We start from the raw sequence: 8,207 nt of genomic DNA on the forward strand, positions 1-8,207 counted from the left end.
TCTAGCATTTTCACAGCCCGCTTCTCCTCATTCCAAGAACCAAAGTTTCTATTGAATAAGCCTCTTCTTAACACATCTTTCCAGATTCTATTGGAAAAGGGACATTCAAAAATCAAAATATAAGTGCTCCAAAGACTCAATCCTACTCCTGCAAAAAACACAGAGGAGATTGCCCTTGCCTGCACTAAGACAGGTAATTTATCGAGTCCCTTTACCTTTATATAGTGTGAGATAATGGTTAAATAAGCAGGAATTCTTTCTTCTTTTTTTGTTTTTTTTGTGGTTTGGGGGGGGGTTGCGCGCGCAGGGAAAGGGGGGTGGGGGGAACCCTTATTTATGACAGTTAATTTATCAAGTTCCTGTGCTTGATGCTATTTCAAATTCCTTTTCTTTAGCCCTTTACATCCTTTAGTTCTTTATGTTATATTGATATAAAATTGAAATTCAAAGTGAAGTGAAACCATGAGAATTTTTTTGATAATTAAAAAAGCAAATTAAACAGAAACTGCAAGAGTTATTTGCAGTAACATAAAATTATGCCAACAAAACAATACAAACTTACTGAAATAGCTTTTAGTGTTTAAATTGAGCACCCAAACAACTCCAATCTAGCTTTGATTGTTTTCATAATTAATGAACCTAAGGGTTGTTAGGAATGGAAGGAGATGGAGGAAAAGGAAAGGGGAACCGTATTTAGATTACATTGCCTTTCCCTTCCATCGGAAGTCCAAACATACGGTAAGTGATCAATTCAATCCTACTCATTAAGTATGAAAACATCACTTGTTCATTATGGCCCCACACCAAATAGCTCTAATAGAGGCAACATAAGCATATCATCACCAGATGCATCTTATTATGCATACAGAATGTGAAAAAAGAATTGATCTCATTCCAAATATGCAACAATCACAAAAACTAAAATCATATCTTAAGCTCTACATCACCATTCTCTGAACACATGCCTTTCATTATTCACAGTATTTGTTTTCACTTACCTAGAACAAATATACCTGGAATATAATTGTTCTTATGCGCCCTTATATTGAATACAGTGATGTTAAGGACAATATTTTCAGTTTTCAAAGATATATTCGATCCTTGGCATAAATCAAGGCAGCTACACTATCAATACAAAATCACTTGGCCTTTAGCACCAGCCACAACCCCCAATTTCAAATAATAAGGAATCATGAGGATGATGCAGGTTAAGCATAATCACAAACACCATCTTCTTTATGCAGAAAGCAACAAATTAGCAATCAAAGTCAAATCAAAAGGCAATAAAGCCAAAATAAACACTCCATGACACAGCTTGACATAGAAATTAGAAAGAGATTATGAACCATGAAGAAAAATCAAACATATAAAAAGCAAAACAAAAAGGACAAAATAAAACTACCATCAAGAAGCTGATGAATTTCGGGCATTCATGCTGTTGTAAATCTTAGATAGCCGCCGTGTAGGAGGTTTTGGCTTGACAGTTTTTTTTCTCAAACCGAATATCTCTTGCACCAGAGGCACGTGAACCAGAACTAGCTTCCACGCCAACCACCAACCTATACACAAACCCCATTAAAAAAATCGAAACTTTAGGTGTAAACAACAATGATAGAGAAAATCTTCACCGACCCAGATCCTAATTTCGCTAAAAAACAACGGAGGTGATGGAAAACCAAATAATTGTGGAGAAAAGAGATGAAGATCAGAAATTGTTACCGAGAGAAATCAATGAAATTACGAATGCGATTGCGAGGATTGGGCGTATAAAGAGCAAAGCAAGGTACTCCCAAGAAGAAAGAGAATATTTTGAAGAAGAAGATGATGAAGATGAGGAGGACTCCATGGCCAAGCTGAACAAGTTTCCGATGAATGACTTTTTGTTGAAGTGAATGTGTACTGTTTTGATGGTTTGGGTTGTGGACTGTTGGCAAGCTTGAAGTTGAAGTTAGATAGACATGGGTCAAGATGGGCTAGAGTTAATGGCTGTCTAATTAGTTTAGGACTCTATATAATTTTCTGGAATTATATTAAAGTTCCTAAATTCTATCCCCTAATTTAAAAATAGATAAGGGCTTTAAAAAAATAAAAATTAAATGGATAGCTAAGAATTTAGAAATTCAATGGTGGCTTTATCCTAAGAGTTCTTAGAGAATTTTATTCATGTGTGCTGTTTATAAACTTGCTTGATGAAATGTTCGTCTCAAATATATTAATATAATTTGAGGTTAATGCAATTTTTTATTATATCAAATAATTAAAATATATATTTAATTTATTTATTTATTTAAAATCTGTTTTTTCCACTTTTTGAGATGTAAAATTCATAATGAAGGTTTTGTATTCAAATGTTAATAGCATATTGGTTTCAAATAACCATGCACTTAATTTAAAATTTTGTTTCATGTGCATTTTTTACAAATACTATGATTAAACTTTTGTAAACAATGCATTCATTTAGAAAAGAGTCTAATATTTTTATATAACTGTACAGGGTTGGGCCTAGGCTCCACAGGCCTCGATTCAAATAACTATGATTAAACTTTGGTTTCAAATAACTATGCACTTAATTCTTGGACCTTTAACCTCGATTCAGACACCTCAGAGCCCAATTTAGGCCCAAGAGCTGAAATAAGACTGCGCTGGCTTGAATACCCCAAGCAAACCCCTCCCGATCGTCTTTAACTTGGTCGGGGGTATCATTGCTCGGAGATACCCTGTACTTGGTTATCCGGTAGTGTTTTTGGGAATATCGCTACCGAATGGGCTTTTGGAGGTGGGAATCAATTCCAATGCCACTACCACCTTTCCCGCCTGAACACCCACCTAAAGGTGATGGAATTGGACCCTCATTTGCACTAGTAGGGGGAGTAATCATAACACCTCCACTTATCTAAGGCTATAAATAGGAAGATTAAGGAAGAAGTGGGGGTTGGCAATTCGAGAGAGAAAACCAAGAGAAAAAAGCAACCAAACCAAGAGAGAAAGGGAGCGACTTTGTGAGGCAAAGAGAAGGGTTTGAGGAAACAGGAGTGTACTTGGGTCTCCGAGCATAGGATCACCTATAGTAGGAAACCCAAAACCCATAATAAAATGGATTGTGAGCCCAGGTGAAGGTTGAGCTCAATAACCATACTTTGGGTACATACAATTGGCACCATCTGTGGGAATCTCCTATGAAGCTATGGTTCTGCCGGGATGTGCACAAGAAAATGTTCAGAGGTCAATCATGCTGAAAGTGGCTCTAAGAGGTCTTCTCGAGGATCCACTTGGCGGGAAAGAAAGTAGAAGGGACGCAAAGATAGGGAGTCTGAGCAGGAAGGTCAGTTTGGCCTTGGAGAAGGGTCGTTTCAAATGTACCAAACAATATCTGGTGCTTTGGGGTGCAACCCTTTTAATAGAAGGGATGAGGAACATGAACGGAGGGATGAGGAACTAGAGCGTTTACGTAGGTTGGTAAGGGATTGGAGTTAGAAGCAAGGGGTAGACGTCAGAAGAGAGACTGCGAGGAACGTGAAGAGGGGTCGACAAGTATGGGAGATCGCCATGGAGTAGGGTCTTATCGATCCAGTTCTCATTGACACCGGGATAGTTCGCGGGAATATACAGACCGAGACTCGATTTCCCCAGAGGAGCGATGACCCCGAAATGCTGCTATGGACGCCATAAGTCGCGCATTACGTCGAGCTACTCGATCATCGTTCTTGAGTGACATTGAACGGGCCCTTATGCCGAGCAGATTTACGGGGCCACCATTCAACTCTTATGATAGGAAAACTGACCCGGTAGAACATGTAAGCCATTATATTCAGATGAGGTCCTTGCACACTCATAATGATGCACAAATGTGTAAGGTATTCCCATTGAGCCTTGGGGCCACTGCCTTGAGGTGGTTTAACGGATTAAGGAAAGACTTAATTCACAGTTTTTCCGAGTTGATTCAAGAGTTTGGCGTTCGGTTTATGACCTGCAATCGGGTACCGCAGCCCATGGACGCATTGCTTTAGATGAAAATGGGAGTTGGGGAAACCATCCGCAGCTACGCCAACCGATATTGGAAGTTGTACAACGAGATTGGTGAGGGCAACAAAAAAATCACGGCAAGTACCTTTCGACTTGGATTGCCCGAGGATTCCGAATTGTGAGAGTCATTGACAAAGAGGCCTCCTAAGGATATGAGGCAGTTGATGAGGCGAATTAAAGAATATAAACGATTGGAGGACGACCGACTGCAGAGAAAAGGCAAGGCCCTGACCATGAATCAGCCTCGGCAAAGCGGTTTTCAGGCAATGCCCTAGAGAGATTTGAGGATCCAAGGGTCGGGAGCCTAAATGAGGGAAGTGAATGTGACATTCAAGGAGCCGGTGCATAGGATATTAGATCGGATTAAAAATGAGCCATATTTTCGGTGGCCAAACAAAATGGGGGGAGACCCTTCTAGGAGAAATCATAACATGTATTGTACTTACCATAAAGATAAGGGGCATACCATCAAATAGCGCAGGATGTTAAAAGATCATTTAGAACAGTTGGTGAAGGCAGGGTACTTGAAAGAATTCGTGGCATAGGTGCTTGCAACAATGGAGACAAGGTATTTGCCCCTGGAGAAGTTGGTATTAGCACTAGTGCACGCTACACAGAAGTTACTCCATTACTTTCAAGATCATACTATCTATATATTTTTCGAGTATCCTTTACAGTCGTTGTTGAAGAGATTTGATTTCACGGGCAAAATAGCCAAGTGGGGAACTCGGCTAGGTTCTTTTGATATTAGGTACAGGCCTAGAAGCTCGATGAAGAGTCAGGTCCTTACCGATTTTGTTGCAAAGTTTTTCCCAAGATGAGGGATGAAGATAGTCTGCCCTATAGAGGTAATCTCGTGGAAGGTATTTGTAAATAGAGCATCTAGCGCATTAGGAGCCAGAGATGGAATCGTAGTCATCACCCCAAAAGGAATAAAATTGGAGCATTCCTTTATGTCAGGCTTTAAGGCTTCTAATAATGAAGTCGAGTATGAGGCCCTGCTTGCCAGATTGAGAGTTGTTTCAAATCTAGGTACTAAGGAAGTAGAGGTTTACTCAGACTCTCGATTGGTGGTCAATCAGGTGTAGGGAAGCTTTAAGGCCAAGGATCCCTGGATGATGGAGTACTTACGGTTGGTAAAACAAACTATGGACCGCTTTCTGAGTGTAAGAGTGGTTTAGGTGGCCAAGGGCGAAAACCAGCACGTCGACTCATTGGCCACATTGGCGTTATCATCAACCAAGGAAATTCCTCAATTAATCAATGTGGAGTTGGTAGCAATACCGACTATCAATGCAGGGATAGGTGTTTCACTGGTGACAATAGTTGAACCATGTTGGATGGATCTAATCATTGACTTTTTAGCTGAGGATTGAATACCGGTTGATGAGGCAAAAGCAGAAAAAGTACGCCGGGAAGCTGCTCGGTATTGATTATTAGCTGATCGTAAACTGTATCGAAGGTCCTTTAAGTGGCCTTACCTATAGTGTTTGCACCCTAGTAAGATTGAAGAACTCCTAGCCAAGCTATATAAGGGAGTGTGCAGCAGTCACGTAGGGGGATGTTCATTAGCTTATTGGGCAATGACTTAGGGATTTTGGTAGCCATGAATGCAAAGGGAAGCTACTGAGTATGTACGAAAACGTGAGCAGTGTCAGAAGCACGCCCCGATGATCCACCAACCAGCAAGAAGTTTAAATCTCATTAGTAGCCCTTGGCCCATTGCGCAGTAGGGGCTAGATATCGTTGGTCCATTCCCTCGGGCCACGGGATACCGAAGGTTTGTTCTAGTAGCTGTAGATTATTTCACCAAGTGGGCAGAGGCAGAGGCGTTGGCAAAGATCCGGGATGTGGATGTTAAGAAGTTTGTATGGAGAAACATAGTGATGGGGTTCGGGATACCAGACTCCCTAATGCCAGACAACTGGTTGCAGTTTGACAACAGAGTTTTTCGCGAGTTTTGTAGCAATCTCGGCATCACAAACTAGTATTCCACCCCAGCATATCTGTAGAGCAACGACCAAGCCAAGGCTACCAACAAAGCCATTGTGAACGGGTTGAAGAAGATATTAGAAGGTGCTAAGGGCAAATGGGCGGAGGAGTTGCCTAATGTCTTGTAGGCATACCAAACAACTTTGAGGAGATCCATAGGAGAAACTCCGTTCTCTCTGTGGGCATACCAAACAACTCTGAGGAGATCCACAGGAGAAACTCCGTTCTCTCTAACATATGGAGTGGAAGCAGTCATACTAGCAAAAATAAACTTGTGCAGTGCCCGGGTTTCAAGATTCAACCCCGCCAAGAATCCGGAGTTGATGCTGAAACAGTTGAACTTGTTGGAGGAGTGCCAGGAATCGATAACTATACGGCTGGTAGAATATTAGCAAAAACTTGCCCAGAGATACAACAGAGACGTGAGGAGTAGGCAGTTTGGAGCGGGAGATCTGGTACTTCAGAAGGTAGTGGGGAATGCGCAAGATGTCAATGCAGGGAAGTTAGTGCTAACTTAGGAGGGACCATATAGAGTCACCGCCATTACGAGCGTAGAGTCGTACTATTTGGAAGATTTGGACGAAAGATCACTTCCTCGACCATGGAATGCCCCCAATTTGAAGAAATTTTACCACTGATTATCAATACGCAGGGGTACGAATTGAGTGTAATGTTATATGTACATATTGTTAATTAATACGAAAGTGATGTTTATCCATGCAGGTGTATTTGTACTTATAATTCCATCGCTGTTAACTCATTAGCCCCGGTTAACAAATGCGAGGAGAACTGAGACAAAATATTCCAAGGACAGAAACCTGTTCCCAATTCGATCTTCATCACCGGACAGGTGGAAACCTAATCTCAAATTTTATCTAAAGATAGAAACTTGTTCCCGGTTTGATCTTCATCACCGGACATGTGGAAACTAATCTTAAAATTTGCTTAAGGACAGAAACCTGTTCTCGGTTCGATCTTAATCACCAGATGAGAGGAAACCTTACACTAAGTTATTCCAAGAATAGAAACTCGCTTCTCGACTCTATTCTAATCCCCAGGCACATGGAGATTACGTCGAATTATTCAGGGGACTAAAACCTATCTCTCGGATTCAATCCAAATCATGGGGAAGGTAATCATATTACACTAAATTTTCCTAGATAAGTCAACGTATGTCAAATTCATTTCTTATCGCCGAGGAGCCAATTCTTTCTAGATATAGGCAATCTCTTCTAGATCGGTCCTGGTCACTATACATGCATAGATATAACCTATCCTTTTGAAGACAAACAAGAAAACAATCTCAATCACTGTTCAAAGGCAAACCGTGATTAGACTGCCCGATCATTAGGAATATATATAAAAAAAAGAAAAAAAATGAAAACATATGCACTAAGTTGAATATGTTGAATGAACTTGTAGCTTACCCTTTATTTTTTTGTTAGCACTATGGATAAAATTCTTATAAAAAAATCACTTTTATTGCAAAATTTATCTTCTAAGCAAATTCGTATTCACTTGAATAATTTTATTTAGATCTTAGGCTATGAGAAAATGTCTCATCTTTTCATCCTAATGATCGAGAGAAAAAAGAAAAAGAAGCATATTTACAAAGATGTTATTGTCAACCTCTTACGTTTTATTTTTATTAAATTTTTAAATGACCACCTTAAACAAAATTTCTGGAGCCGCCACTGTATAGTTGGGTCTCAAAATTTTTTCCAAAGACAATAGTTAAGCCTTTCCTAATGAAACCTCCTTCAGTTTGTTTGACTCCATTAGCATCTCAAACTTATTGGTTGGCCTAAAGAAGTCAGGAATGAGTAGCATGAGTTTAAGGGAGCATTTGGTTTGCTGTGATGTTACATTACACCGTAATATTACATTATTGTAATTTTATATTAATGTAATCTCAATACAATAATACATTACATTATTTAAGAAGGCGATAAGATTAAGGTGATGTGATATATTTTGTAATTTTAGATTATGGTAAAGTTAGAAAAAATAAAATAAATAAAAAATTTTAATGTCACATCATCGTAATTGTGGGGATAAAAGTCCAAATTCATGTATTGGGCCTAAGGCCCTATTTGAAGACTAGAAGTTTGTCCGAAGAGAAATAAACGATTGAGAAAGACCTTAGGTGGGGGAGATATACCTAGAAATGATTGAGGAACATAGTCCGAAGA

At 39.7% G+C, this 8,207-nt stretch overlaps 1 protein-coding gene across 1 annotated transcript; it reads right to left on the reverse strand.

Annotated features, from left to right (window-relative positions):
- Positions 1-1,402: 1,402 nt before the first annotated feature.
- On the reverse strand, positions 1,403-2,002 carry LOC112023245 (uncharacterized). Its single transcript, XM_024055865.2, has 2 exons — positions 1,720-2,002; positions 1,403-1,559 (listed from the first exon to the last, which is right to left on the reverse strand). Exons 1-2 carry the CDS (start codon positions 1,844-1,846, stop codon positions 1,405-1,407), a joined length of 282 nt encoding a protein of 93 aa, XP_023911633.1. The 5' UTR covers positions 1,847-2,002; the 3' UTR covers positions 1,403-1,404.
- Positions 2,003-8,207: the final 6,205 nt, after the last annotated feature.

The sequence above is a fragment of the Quercus suber genome, unplaced genomic scaffold (assembly GCF_002906115.3).
Source record: "Quercus suber isolate HL8 unplaced genomic scaffold, Cork oak 2.0 scaffold_1110, whole genome shotgun sequence".
NCBI lineage: Eukaryota > Viridiplantae > Streptophyta > Magnoliopsida > Fagales > Fagaceae > Quercus > Quercus suber.